At 51.7% G+C, this 13833-nt stretch overlaps 2 protein-coding genes and 1 pseudogene across 4 annotated transcripts in view; 1 reads left to right on the top strand and 2 right to left on the bottom strand.

Annotated features, from left to right (window-relative positions):
- CCNK (cyclin K) overlaps nt 1-9599 on the top strand; it is a 30691-nt gene extending 21092 nt beyond the window's left edge. For all 3 annotated transcript variants that reach the window (XM_054530502.2, XM_009249475.4, XM_009249476.4), the window contains 5 exons: nt 514-683; nt 1027-1292; nt 1898-1931; nt 5399-5470; nt 8451-9599. In XM_054530502.2, coding sequence (XP_054386477.1) covers nt 514-683; nt 1027-1292; nt 1898-1931; nt 5399-5470; nt 8451-9076 — 1168 coding nt within the window. In that variant the 3' untranslated portion in view covers nt 9077-9599. The remainder of the gene's footprint in view (nt 1-513; nt 684-1026; nt 1293-1897; nt 1932-5398; nt 5471-8450) is intronic.
- Nucleotides 9600-10328: 729 nt separating this feature from the next.
- Nucleotides 10329-13495, bottom strand: LOC103892418 (uncharacterized; annotated as a pseudogene).
- CCDC85C (coiled-coil domain containing 85C) overlaps nt 10329-13833 on the bottom strand; it is a 91944-nt gene continuing 88439 nt past the window's right edge. The window contains exon 6 of the mRNA XM_003778372.5: nt 10329-13652. Within this exon, the coding sequence (XP_003778420.3) occupies nt 13563-13652 (90 nt within the window). The 3' untranslated portion in view covers nt 10329-13562. The remainder of the gene's footprint in view (nt 13653-13833) is intronic.

Here is a 13833-nt window from a genome sequence, read left to right on the forward strand (position 1 = left end):
TTACTTAGAGCCGCATTTGGTTCTGCAAAAATATACTTCCTGGTATAGTTTTAGAGCCTTGACACTCTTTTGAGAGGCCAGGGATCTAATGAGGGGCCATGGTGGGAAACAGAATGCCTGTGAATGGAGTTGCTGCCAGCCCCATCCCACTGCAGTCAGTGAAGCTTCTCTTACATTTGACTTCCCCCATAAGATTTCATTTGAAGAAACAGTTGAGTGGCTAGGATTTCAACAGTTTAAATAACATAAGTCATTTTCATTGATGTAGCAATTTTTGGATGTGCTAGAATTCTTCTGATTCTTTAAGGAATAGAGAAATTACTAACTATGGTTAAAGTAACTTAGTTGGGTACCTTTAGAAGAGTAAAGACTTGAGTTTTTTTATTTATAGTACTTTAATTAAATTTAGGGGAGAATAAGCAAATTAATGGTTAGTTATGGCATCTCCATGCACTGGTTTAATCATAAATATTAGATCATATAATCTAACCTTTTTTTTTCTTGTTGAATTAGTCTCTGCACCACCTTGTCACTGCAGTGGGAACCAGAGATCATAGCAGTAGCAGTGATGTATCTCGCAGGACGTTTGTGCAAATTTGAAATACAAGAATGGACCTCCAAACCCATGTATAGGAGATGGTGGGAGCAGTTTGTTCAGGATGTCCCAGTCGACGTTTTGGAAGGTACCAGGCATGCCAGGCTTTCTTTTGAGGGTGTTCCATGTTGAGATTATTCTTCCTTGTGTACCCTGAGTTCCCAAGAATGGATTTTCCCAGATAGACATATGTGAGCAATATTTCAGAAGCATCGTTAATTAAATTATCTAATAGTTTCTACTTTGTCCAAACACATACTTTTGGTGAACTAAAAATACACACCAGTGTTGCACACAACGAAGATGGGGTGAGTTGTAAATGTGATTCATGCTTAGGTCCTCGTAGGGGTATCATAACTGATTCTTTATCCAGGTAAAATTTTATTTAAAATACCAATTTGTGTAAAATGTAATTGTTGGCTATCATTTAGACATCTGCCACCAAATCCTGGATCTTTACTCACAAGGAAAACAACAGATGCCTCATCACACCCCCCATCAGCTGCAACAGCCCCCATCTCTTCAGCCTACACCACAAGTGCCGCAAGTACAACAGTCACAGCCGTCTCAAAGCTCCGAACCATCCCAGCCCCAGCAGAAGGACCCCCAGCAACCAGCCCAGCAGCAGCAGCCAGCCCAACAGCCCAAGAAACCCTCTCCGCAGCCCAGTTCTCCCCGACAGGTTAAGCGAGCCGTGGTGAGTGGGCTAAAGTAGGCCCTGGGTAGAGCAGTCTTTCCAGGTGGCAGCAACACCTGAGCACTGTTCCCATTTCTACGCGAGCACAGGGAACACCGGAAGCAGGGGGTGTTCACCGAAACTCGCAGTCCGACTGCTCGTCGGTGGGGAGCCTGAAAACGAAGGTGCTCCAAGGACAGGCTGCCTCTGAGAACCAGGAGGGGGCTCTCTGCCCGGCTCCAGCCCTGCTGCCTGTTTCATCCCTGTCAGGGTTCTGAAGCCTGTCAGGGTGTCGTTGCCATGTCCTAGCAGTGTCGTTGTGCATGCTGCTTCTATGCAGCTGCCTGACCCCAAACAGTGGACCGTTTCCTGCACCCAAGTGGTCCTGAAACTTAGTGTTTACTCAGAACTCACCATTCAGGAAAGCTAGTCATTCTGTCTTATTTGGTAAATGGAAAGAGGAGGGAGCAGAAATGATGATCTGGTAGGTGCCGTGGTTTGCCCTGAAAGTTCAGGCTAGAAATAATTTTTGTCCGAGGCTGATTCTGGTGGTACCTGGATAATCCATTTTTTTCTCGTCATACTCAGGATCCCAGTTAACAATTGTATATTTTCTTTTGTAACAGGTTGTTTCTCCCAAAGAAGAGAACAAAGCAGCAGGTAATTTCCTGTTCTGATGTTTTGTTTTTTTAGTTTTATGTGTTTATATGCAAAAGTTTAAATTCTTAGCCAACATTGTTTCTTTTCAGATCTAAATTGGCCTTAAATCTTAACTTTAGAGCTCATACAAAACTTTTCCATCAGCATTGTCTTTCTATTCATCACATGATCATAGATTTTAAAATTGTTCTCTTACGAAGCTATCAATACAGAAAACATTACTGGCAATAAAAATGTACTCAGTAACATATATAAAAGTATAATTATGGGTGTAGGAGAACTGTTGCTGCAATTTTATTTTTAGAGATTAGTTACCCCCATCACAGCAGCAGGAGTCCTCTCCCAAGCATCAAGCCACAGCAGATGGGGTGGGCAGTAGGGGGTGGTGTGCTGCCCGGACAGCCCCGGCCCAGCCCAGCCCAGCCGAGCCCAGCCCAGCCCAGCTGCCCATGCAGGCAAGGCCTCTTTTAAACACACTTGGGTTGAGGGGCTGTCACATGTCTAGAACCCAAAGTTAGTTCATGTCTATATTGGAAATAAACAGAAGGAGTGAGCAAAATTGGAACAGTTACAGAACAGAAAGTTAGAAATGTTTTGTCACAGGGTCAGTCCACCTATCATACTGAACTCTTTGAAGGCACAGACCCTATTGACTCATTTGTCTTTCTTTGTTACTTGGTTCTTAGTTCCAGTAGTTCCTGGTTCTTAGAACCATGTTCTCGGTTCTTAGTTCCATTCATTAAACTGCTGTGAAATCTTCCAGTTATGATAGAGCTACTTTTTTTTTTTTTTTCCCAGTATATTTGAGGGAATGATGAGTTCGGTACAGGTGAATTTTTTTTTTTTTTGAGACAGAGTTTCACTCTTGTTGCCCAGGCTGGAGTGCAGTGGTGCAATCTTAGCTCACCACAACCTCCGCCTCCTGGGTTCAAGCAATTCTCCTGCCTCAGCCTCCTGAGTAGCTGGGATTACAGGCATGCACCATCAGGCCTGGCTAATTTTGTATTTTTAGTAGAGACAGGGTTTCTCCATGTTGGTCAGGCAGGTCTCAAACTCCCGATCTCAGGTGATCTGCCCGCCCCAGCCTCCCAAAGTGCTGGGATTACAGGCATGAGCCACTGTGCCCAGCCTACAGGTGAATTTTTTAATTAGCTTCAAATTGACCGACATTAAATGTTAGACACAAGAACGGGCTACACTCCATGCCACGTGAAATGCAATTGAGTTGAGTTGACATGCAGGTCTGTCAGAGGCAGGAAACAAGCTATATACGACCTTGAAGGAAGAGTTGCATTTGAGCAGCGAGAGCGGAGGGGGTGGATGGAGCAGTAGGTTGGAAGTACGCAAGTGAGCAAAGGAATTGAGAATCAGGGGAAATGGAGAGGAGTCTTTCTGGAATGTGATGATTGAAAGGCAATAGCTTCTGATAGGATCTAAAATGTGGGTTAGGACCAGATCACAGAGCTTACCTGGAGGACTGTGAGTTTGGCAGAGGCAAGGGAAGCCAGTGGAGATTTAGCAGGGGAATGGCAGAGTCTAAATTCATTTGAGAACGAGTCCCCTGGCAGCAGTAAATAGGGCAAGTAGTTGGGAATGGGGAGAATCTTGCTGGCACTCATGGGAAACATGGTGAAACATGGTGGCTTCAGCATGCTGGCTGCAGGGCAGGAAGGGCAGGTCCAGAGGAAGCTTTATAGAGGAGCTTAGCTGCACTGTGCCATGCCAGAGGCTACTGGCTGCAGAGGGCTGCAAGCACTCGAAATATGACTGTGTCAAATTCTGAAGCACTGACAATGCAAAATACACAGAGATTTCCAAGAAAGGAGAACGTAAGACATCTCATTAGTAAAGCTTTATATTGGTTACATGTTGAAATAAAATTTTTGATCTATCGGGTTAAATAAATTTTTATCCTTTCTCCTTTTATTTCCAGAGTCTTGCTTTGTTACGCAAGCTGGAGTGCTCCTTTTTCTTGTTAAAGTGGTTCCTGGCACACTTGTAATCCCAGCACTTTGGGAGGCCAAGGCATGATTTGAGCCCAGGAGTTCCAGGCCAGACTGGGCCACATAGGGAGACCCCATCACTACACAAAATTTAAAAATCAGCTCGGCGTGGTGGCGCCACACCTATGGTCCCAGCTACTTGGGAGGCTCAGGCAGCAAGATCACTTGAGCCTGGTTGGTTGAAGCTGCGAGTGAGCCATGATTACACTACTACACTCCAGCCTGGGTGACAGAGCGAGACCCTGTCTCAAAAAATAAAATGGCTCCTGGAAAGTTTAAAATTGTAGATATGTGGCTCTCAGTTATATTGCTGTTGTACAGCCCTGATGTAGACAGCTTTAGCTAACTATTAACAGCTGTGGAAAAAGGCAGGAGGTGGGTCCCTGAGGTGAGAGTAATAGCAGTTACAGGATACAGAGGCAAAAGGTAGAGTGTGAGGTGCTGATTGGTGGGTCTAGGGATGGGCCATGGTTTTGGTGGCAAGATGGACGCTAGAAATGTAGGTTTGTAGTTGTCCACTTAGAGAGGGGCTTTGGACTCTGAGGAAGAGGGTGAAGAGAAAGGAAGTCCCTGGACCTTGAATTGAGCCTGTATTTGAGATGGAGGAAATCCAGAGAAAGAGGCCAGTGATGGCAGAGGAGACTCGGATCTGAGTGGTGTACAAGCCAGAAGTACATTTCAGGAAGAAAAAGCCTCAGCATGCAAACAGAAAAATAGGGTTCTTTTTCAGTTGTGATATGCACGCTGCCTTCTTAAACGGAAGAGATTGGACTTCCCTTGGGCTGCCCTGGAGACCTAGTGCTGTCATTGTGGATTCTGGCTACGTGCTGCTGCCTGACCCCGGAAGGGTGGGCTGTTTCCTCCACCTCAAGGGGTCCCGACTGCTGGGCTTTTATGAGTGGCACATTCTTCCTGCCATCAGTGTGTCAACCTCCAGAGCTCTGCTGACTCCAGTTAATGTGCTGCTTCTGACATGCTGCCAACTGGAAGTCAGTATTTGGGAGAGAGAGAATAAACTATGTCTAAGAATGAAAAGATAGAGATTCTCTTGTGGAACCCTCAGGGGACTCAGTGACATGATGTTGCTACTCTGGACCTTTCTTTGTGTCCTCTGTACCAGGGAGGACTCCAGATAGGTCATACATGCTTATGAAGACATTGCTCTGCTGGTCTCACATGGTTGGAAGGACTTGTGTGAAGTGGTCAGCAAGGAAACTTAGGTAGACATGGAAAATGGGCTGCCTGTGGGAAGCTCGCAGGTCTTTTGGACGGAGGTGGCATTTAATTTGTTAACAGGATTCGTGCATAATGGTTTAGCTGAAACCTTCCTCAAGTTCCCTTAAAGCCTTGGTCATCTCTGTTGTTTTTCTCCCAAAGAAATCTCTGCCAGTACGTTTTTCTTTATGACATGCTTATTCATGTGAAGAAGTATGAGTGGTTTTCTAATCTGCTTTTTCTTTGTAGAACCACCACCACCTAAAATCCCCAAAATTGAGACCACTCACCCACCGTTGCCTCCAGCCCACCCACCTCCAGGTAAGCATCTGCTGAAGCAGCTTGGCCAGCTGTGCACATCGCCGCTGAATGATGGACGCAGCAGGTCCTGGGAGCTTAGAAAAGGGAGACTGGGGCCCAGATTGACAATGTCAGCCACGGGCAGGAATCTTTGCAAGATTGTTCTTGGGCTGGGCACAATGCCTTGTGTTTTTGATCCCAGCACTTTGGGAGGCCGAGGCAGGAGAATCACCTGACCCTAGGAGTTTGAGGTCAGCCTGGGCAACAAAGTGAGACCCTGTCTAAAAAATTAGCCAGGTGTGGTAGCACACGCCTGTAGTCCCAACTACTTAGGAGTCTGAGATGGGAAGATCATTTGAGCCCTGGGCAGTCAAGGCTGCAGTGAGCTCTGATTGCACCACTGTACTCCAGCCTGGGTGAGAGGGAGACCGTGTCTCAAAGTTCTCATTTTGACCAGGTATTTTGAGAATGTTGTAAATTATTAAGTATATCTGAATATTTTCTGACCTCTCACATCCAGAAATGCTAAACTACACATTGTATTAGAATCAGTTTTAGGAAAGAAAGCCAAACCCTGCCTTCTGAGATGGAGGCAGGGTTACTGTGGCTACTAGGCTCCGGCCGCTCCCACACCTGCTTCCTGTTGGCAGTGTGTCGTCTTAGTGCATTCTGAAGAATAAGCAATTGTACAGAGAGTAAATGAAAGAGTGGAAAGTTCTCAACAAGTACATGGTAAGCTGGAAAGCCTCTCTGATACCGCTGGCAGTAGAGGAGAAAAGCTGTAAAGTAGATGGCATTCTTTACCTGTGGCACCATTTCAGAAGGTGATGCGCTAGAGAAGGCCGGAGTGACCTGTGCTTGCTTTACGAAAGGTGGTCGATACTCCGGAGGCTTCCGAGCCTCTGTCAGCAGCTCCTCCAGCCTGCTACACTCACCGTTGGTCGGTGCACGTGGCTCACACTGGGGCTCACGGCACCGTGTGCCCATAGCAGATGTGCCACAGATTTCATTTCTGTTTCTACTCAATCATGATAGTGTTTGTGCTTTGGGAGAACAGAGGTGTCATTTTCCACTTTGGGCCAAATCCCAAAACCCCCAATTCAATATGAACCTTACTTAAAAAACTGCCTGTGGTTGCTCATGAAGCATTTATGGAGCACCTCCTCGCCAAGTGCAGTTCCCCTGGTCCGAGCCTGGGGCTGTGCCTTCACTGAGGAGATGGGTGGTTCATCTGGGGAGCCTGGGGCAGCCAGAGGGGTGCTGCTGCCTCCAGGGCACTGAGTAGCTGCTGTGGAGGCCTCAGAGCTCTGCTCCCTCCCCCATTACAGATAGCCAGGAGTAGGCCTGGGACTTGAGTGCGACCTGGGAGCCAGATACACTGCCAGGAGGCCATGGCTGAAGAGAGCAGGGCCTGGGAGGCGCAGTAAAGCTGGGCCGTGAGGAAGGGAGGGAAGTACGCTTCCTGGGAGGCCCTAGGCCATGGGAAGAGGCGTTCAGGTCAGCAGTGATGTTTAGGGAACAGTTTGGTGGCAGTGTGTGGCACTTAGTCAGGAGCAAGTGTACAGAGGGAATGGGGTGCCGAGGAGAGACCCCCACTTGCTGTTCCAGCTCAGTCACACAGCACAAGGGCGGGCGCACTGGTGACCTGAAGATTCAGGCTGCAGGGTCGAGTGTTGGAAAAGTTGACCTCTGCAAGGTGGAGGAGCAGGCCTGTGGGCCCAGGTGGCTGTGGAGTGACACACAGGAGGCATTGAAGGGTGTCAGCACTTTTCTGCACCTCTTTTTTAGTCAGCTTCTAGAACCACAGGGCATCTGGCCCTGACCTGGAGCCAAAGCCAGTTATCTAAGGCCAGGCACGTATGACCTTCCTACCCGGTGGGCTGGCGGGGCGCTGATCTGCACAGGCAGGTCCCAGTGGCACACCTGTTACCGACCTGATGAAATCCTGCTCATGCTCGCTTTGGCAAGATCAAACGGGTTGTGTGCCAATGGCCACGTCTACACAACCAGGATGTCATGCTGTGCCTTGCCTAACTAACCCAAGTGCCTGGGGAACCAGAAGCATCTTCATGGCTTTGTCCTCTTTATATTCTCTGGAACCAGAAATGTTGCTCCTGTGGTTTGTCTCCTGGGCTGTCTTGAGAAAGGACACTCATTCTGTGTGTTTGGCTACCTGTGTTGGAGTGTTCCGATGTCATTTTCCAGTGGTCTGACGGTGACCCGGGGATCACAGGCCAAAACATGTTAAATAAGGCTTTGGCAGAAGGGGGCGTGAGGGCTCATGGGCTGGGAGGCGCTGTGGGAGGGGCCTGAGGCTGGTTCTGAGCACGAGTATCTTGGGCGTGCTCAACACCTAGTGCTGCCTGTCCCTGCTGCACACGCAGCACGCACACACAGCACGCACACGCATGCACACACTCCTCTCAAGGAGGCTGCTGTCTGAGAGCACGCAGTGGGGTTTGATCTAGCCTCTCATGAGTAGAATAGAACCTGAATTGCTGCTTCGATGGGTACACCGGGAATGTCAGAGACTTGTAGAGAATTGTTGTAAGTGCCATCACATTCATTTGACTAATCTGAGACTTTCTGCAAAATGCCACTGCTGCAGACAGGAGTTCAGTGTGGCCCTGACCCCTGGGGTCAGTTTCTGAAGGCAGAAAAACAGAGGAGCCCCCACACGTTTTGCACTAGGAAGAGGGGGCTGGGGCCAGGGCACAAGGGGGCTTCGGGCGCTGCCGAGACTGCCTGCAGGTGGTGTGGTCAGGGCTGAGGGAGGGAAAACCCCAGGTCGTCGCAGACAGGGTGGAGGGCCTTTTTGACAGATGGTGGGGAGACATCTGGTGGCATCAGGACATGGGGCATGGGCCCATGCATTGGGCCACAGAGGAGGGGGGCAGCTGCTCCCTGCTCCTCTGTAAAGATGGCCCTGAAGGGCCAGGAGGCACTGAAAAAGCAACCATTGCTGGCGGAGGCCAGGCACTGATGCGTCTCTCTCCTGCAGACCGGAAGCCTCCCCTCGCTGCTGCCTTAGGTGAGGCTGAGCCGCCGGGCCCTGTGGATGCCACTGACCTCCCCAAAGTCCAGATTCCCCCTCCGGCCCACCCGGCCCCTGTGCACCAGCCACCGCCGCTGCCACACCGGCCCCCGCCCCCGCCCCCCTCCAGCTACATGACCGGGATGTCCACCACCAGCTCCTACATGTCTGGAGAGGGCTACCAGAGCCTGCAGTCCATGATGAAGACCGAGGGACCCTCCTACGGCGCCCTGCCCCCCGCCTACGGCCCACCTGCACACCTGCCCTACCACCCCCATGTCTACCCGCCCAACCCGCCCCCGCCACCTGTGCCTCCTCCCCCAGCCTCCTTCCCCCCACCTGCCATCCCACCCCCTACTCCTGGCTACCCCCCACCCCCACCCACCTACAACCCCAACTTCCCACCCCCACCCCCACGCCTCCCGCCTACCCACGCAGTCCCCCCTCATCCTCCTCCAGGGTTGGGCCTGCCGCCAGCCAGCTACCCACCTCCTGCCGTCCCCCCTGGAGGACAGCCTCCTGTGCCCCCGCCCATTCCCCCACCCGGCATGCCTCCAGTTGGGGGGCTGGGGCGGGCAGCCTGGATGAGATAACGTGAGCCTTTTTTCCCTCTTTGTTTTTTTAACAAGATTTTCTAATCGACTTGCAGAGTAGTTGAAGTGGGTAAGCAGCAGGGTACCTTGTATAATGCGCGACAGTTGCAGTATGGGAAGAATGGACTGGGCCCCGGGATAAAATCAGAGTGGTCCTCACATCTAGAGGACGGGGACAACCAGCTTTCAGAGTAGCCTCATCAGCGCCCTTGCAGTCTGACTGTGTACACTTGGTTCAGCTAATGTCTGAGAGTCCTGCACTGGGTTACTTTATACTAGTGAAGATGTTAACCAGCCATATTGGCTCAATAAATAGCTTCGGTAAGGAGTTAATTTCCTTCTAGAAATCAGTGCCTACTTTTCCTGGAAAGTCAGTTTTAAATAGTCCAATTCCATCTGAAGTCAAGCTGTTGCCATTTTCACTCAGTGACATTCTCTCCCATGACACGCAGAAGGGGCAGAAGAGCCACATTTTTGATTTATACATGTTTGCATCCTTTGTATTAAAATTATTTTGAAGGGGTTGCCTTGTTGGATGGCTTTTTTTTTCCTCCAGGGAGAAGGGGAGAAATGTACTTGGAAAGTAATGTATGTTTACATCTATTTGCAGATTCCTGTACATAGAGATATATTTTTTAAGTGTGAATGTAACAACATACTGTGAATTCCATCTTGGTTACAAATGAGACTCCTTCAGTCAGTTATCCAAATAAAAGCAGTTCTGAAACTATCCCTTTCTTTGTTATGGGTGGAAGGTGGGGCTCCAGGCCTTCGCAGTCCCTGGCTTATAAAATTTGCAGAAGCCCTCCTTCCAGACCCTGGGGACGCGGGAGAGGCCTGGCTGCAGCTCACAGCAGCCAGAGCCAACCCCACTGCCTCCCAAGGCACTCTGGGTGGATCGGCACAGCTGCCTGCCAAGCCAGCCTGCCCCCATCCTGTGCCTGCCTTGGTTTCCTTTGGAGGACCTGGTTGAGTTCCAAACCAGTTTGAAACTTTTAAGCCTTGCTGCATAGAACACACACAGGAACATGGGGCTTGGGTTTGAAACCCTTTCCACTTCTGGCCTGTGATGAGACAGAGGCAGCTGGAGGAGCAGCGGCCTCACTATCCACCTTGAGGGGCTAGGGCTCTGTCTGTCTGTGGAAGGGTCCCCGACTGAGCCCCCATCTGCGGTGCTTGAGGGGGCTTGGCCCTGTCTCTGCCTGCTGACCCTGCCACCCACGACAGAAACAAGCACTGAGCACCCAGCCAGGAGGCTCACAAAGAGGCCTTTATTTATCTAGCTCAAAGTAGACACTATCACAATCTTGTTTGTTACTCCTTTTACTAAAATAGTTCAAATCAATGTTTTTACCACACTATCAAAAAGTTCTATTTCTTCTTGTCTCCCCACGTCAGAGTGGTTGAATAGAAGGTAGAAACAGGCCGGGAGTCCACGGGCTCCCAGCTCTAAACGGCGCCAGGGCAGGAAGGGGTGGCTCCAGGTCTCACTGTGGCACCTTCTACAGAAAATAGACGTAGCTGCCGGGCCCGGGGACAGAAACCAGACGTTCCAGTCCATCTCCAAAAAGCAGCACAAATACTTTCCCCCACAGTATGAAAAATATACACCTCTACAGCTCTGCAGTCATGCATTTAGTTTTAAGAAAAAATCAGTAGTATGTATCTTGTTTCCTCAAGTTTCAAGAAAAAAAAAAAATGAAAGGTCACTTTTTTCTCTTTAAACACTGATGTGTAGCTAGTAACTTGGATAAAAAGGTGCCACCCTACAAAATGTGCTCAGCATGTTCTGAGGCCAGGATGGGCTTGGCCGCCTGGGCTGGGGCTAAAGGAGACCTCCGTCTGTCACAGTGGAAACTGAAGCCGAGTGCCAGTGCCGCGTCCGGCTTCAAGATCAAGAATCAGAGCCTTTGAAATGGAAAGGGTGCATCTGAAAGGTCACCCCCACTGGGGGCTTTCAGAGCTAAGGCTCCAGAAGGAAGGGGTCGCCCTGCTAGTGACAGAGCTGGGAGTCACCCTGAGCTGGGAGTCACCCTGAGCTGCAGCGTGCCCAGATTTCCCCTGTGGGAAGCCCCATCTGACCCTCTACAGCCCACGGCTTTGCAACTGCTACCTGTACTCAGGTACATGGCGTCGCTACTGCTGGCTTTTAAAATCAGCTGTTAGTTTGAGATGTGACTGTCACCGACAGGGTTCTGTCCTAGAAAGCCATCCGAGTGCCGTGTTGGCTCAGGGGACACCAACTTTGTGCTGCCTCCATAACAGGCAGGAGGGTTCTCAAAGCAACGTTCCACTGATCCCTGGACGCCACTGCAGCATTAAAGACAGGGTCAGTCCCCTTGAGGGGAAAGGTGGCTTCAGGGCTGTTCTCTGGGCCTGTTTGCAGGAGATCCGCAGGTACCAGGAGCCCATACTTATTGCTTATTTCAGTGGTGGCCAAGCCAACCTGACCCAAACATGACGCACACGGGCTCCCAGACTTGGCTGCCACTCAAAATGGACCCACACCCCTTGGGCTACTCTGCGGTTCTTTGGACTGCAAGACCCAGAAGGGCCTCTGCTCAGCTGTCCACTCGGGCAAGAATCACTGGGTACCATGAGCAGCAGGTGTTCACCCAACTTCACGTGTACACCTAGTGACCGGGAGCGCACCACCTGACCTGGTGACACTCCTTCCCAAAGAGCCTCCTGGCGACACCCACGGCAGGAGCGCCACACCATCCCATCACCAGCACCCACTTACCCCCCGGGGCTAAGATGGGGGGGCGTGAGCCTTTCCCCTGAGAGCAAACGGGCAGCAAGAACTGCTCAGAATAGAGCCGCCAGCTAGGGAGAGGGACAGGGCGGCCATCTCCCTCCTCTTGCCTGCATCCCCAGCCTTGGGCCTGCGTGAGACCTGCTGGGTAGGAAGACAGCCTCTCTGGGCTCTTCAGGTGGGGCTCTGAGCACCCCCTGGAAGAGCACAGGAGTCTGATGAGGACCTGGTGAGGTCCTGGACTCAAGAGCTAGGGCTGCTTACAGTGGCATGAGCGGATATGGGGAAGCGGCCTGTCCCCACGCTGCAGCTGTGGGATCTCCCCTGTCATGTGCCACACATCACCCCCTCTAGGCCTTATTTTCCTCACACACACAATTTTCTATTGCACTTTACAGTTTATACATGGTCATTTACACTGAAGATCTCACTTGATGCCCAGAATCCTGTGAGGAGGGCCTTATGCTGCCCATTTTACTACTGAGGACACAGGCTCACAGTGGGGAGGCAACTGTCCACCCGCAGCGACTGCAAGGCAGCAGAACTCAGCTCCACCCGGCCCGCCCTCAGCTGTCGGCTGTTGGCTCACACCCCCTCAGTGAGGACTCCTGCCCTGTGGCGCTGGATGACCTAGAGCCGTAAGCATAGCCGAAAAGGAACCTCAGAGACCTGTTTCCACCAAGAGCCCAGAGAGGCTGAGTGAACTGCTAAAGGTCACACCACAAACTAAAGGCAGAGAACCTGGCCAGACCCGCTTCTTCCCAAAAAGAACAGAACTCTCATCTGCAGCCCGGACAGCTCTGTCCACAGGGACCCAAGATGCAGCCAGGTCCTGGGGGAAGTCACAGCCAACCAGAGCCCCAGCTGTGGCCCAGTGCTGCCCATCAGGAAAATCACATGTGGCTCAGCCCAGAAACTCTCCCCAGGCCCTTCCTATGTTACTGGCCTGTCATGTAAACCACAAAAAGGGATGTGCCTCAGGCATGGGGCAGGAGGAGCCCAAAAAGGGCATAGCCCGGACAGGGTGGCAGGGGGACATTGCAGAGACTGCGGGGGAGGGGGATGACCTCCAAAAGCAAGGAGCAGCGGGCATCGGGTGGCTGAGCACGGATCCCCAGGTGTGAGGGCACCCTGAGCTCCAAGGCTGAGGGTCACAGGAAGGGCCCAGGGCAGCCTCCAGCCAGCCACAGACATGGTGAGTGGCCTTGTCCACATGCCAGGGACCCCAGTGCTTGGTGGGCCTGGGGCCAGGCCACGGCATGTGGGCGACAAGTGGTGCCACCTGCGTCAAGACCCAGGTAGTGGTGGTCTCTGTCCAGTGTGGGTGGCAGCCGGGGAGTAGAGGGTTTGATGAGTGGCCCGTCCATCCCAGGCAGGACACAGGAGCCTGGACAGTCCCCAGGCTGGATCTCAGAAGCAGCCTGCAGCCTCTTGCTCATGGAGCCCAGGGCCCAGGGCCCAGAGAGGGAAAGAGGCGTCCGGGCCGCTCTGCTGCAGGAACGGTCGCAGCGTCTCGTCTTCCCAGGTTGCTGGTGTATGAGGCGGGAGATGGCGGCTTGGGCCAGTGCATCGGACCCATGGCAGCTGGGCCAGGGCGGGCAGCATCCTATGTACAATTCACCACAGAGGAAGAAGACAGGGGCTGGGCTGGAGGTCCTGCCCATGTCTGGGGCCTGAAACTCCCCCTGGGGACCCCCAGCAGGGCCAGTCCACGTCCACAGAAGAGTGGCCCTATAAAGGCCCCTTGAACTGGTTCCCAGACAGGTGCTGCCGTATGGAGGGCTTGGAGCTGGCTGCATCTCCCAGCTTTCTCCAGACCACCTGTGGAGAGGAGAGAGATATGAGTGGTGGGACTCACCCGCGTCCACCTGCAGCCTGTGCACATCCGCCGCCTCATCACGGCAGAATCGCCCACGTCCTCAGAGCCATGGGGCCAGGAGGGACACGGAGGCCACTGCAGGCCCAGAGACACCCACACCAGGTCTTTGCATGCCACGCTAAC

Source organism: Pongo abelii, chromosome 15 (genome assembly GCF_028885655.2).
Source record: "Pongo abelii isolate AG06213 chromosome 15, NHGRI_mPonAbe1-v2.0_pri, whole genome shotgun sequence".
NCBI classification, from domain to species: Eukaryota; Metazoa; Chordata; class Mammalia; order Primates; family Hominidae; genus Pongo; species Pongo abelii.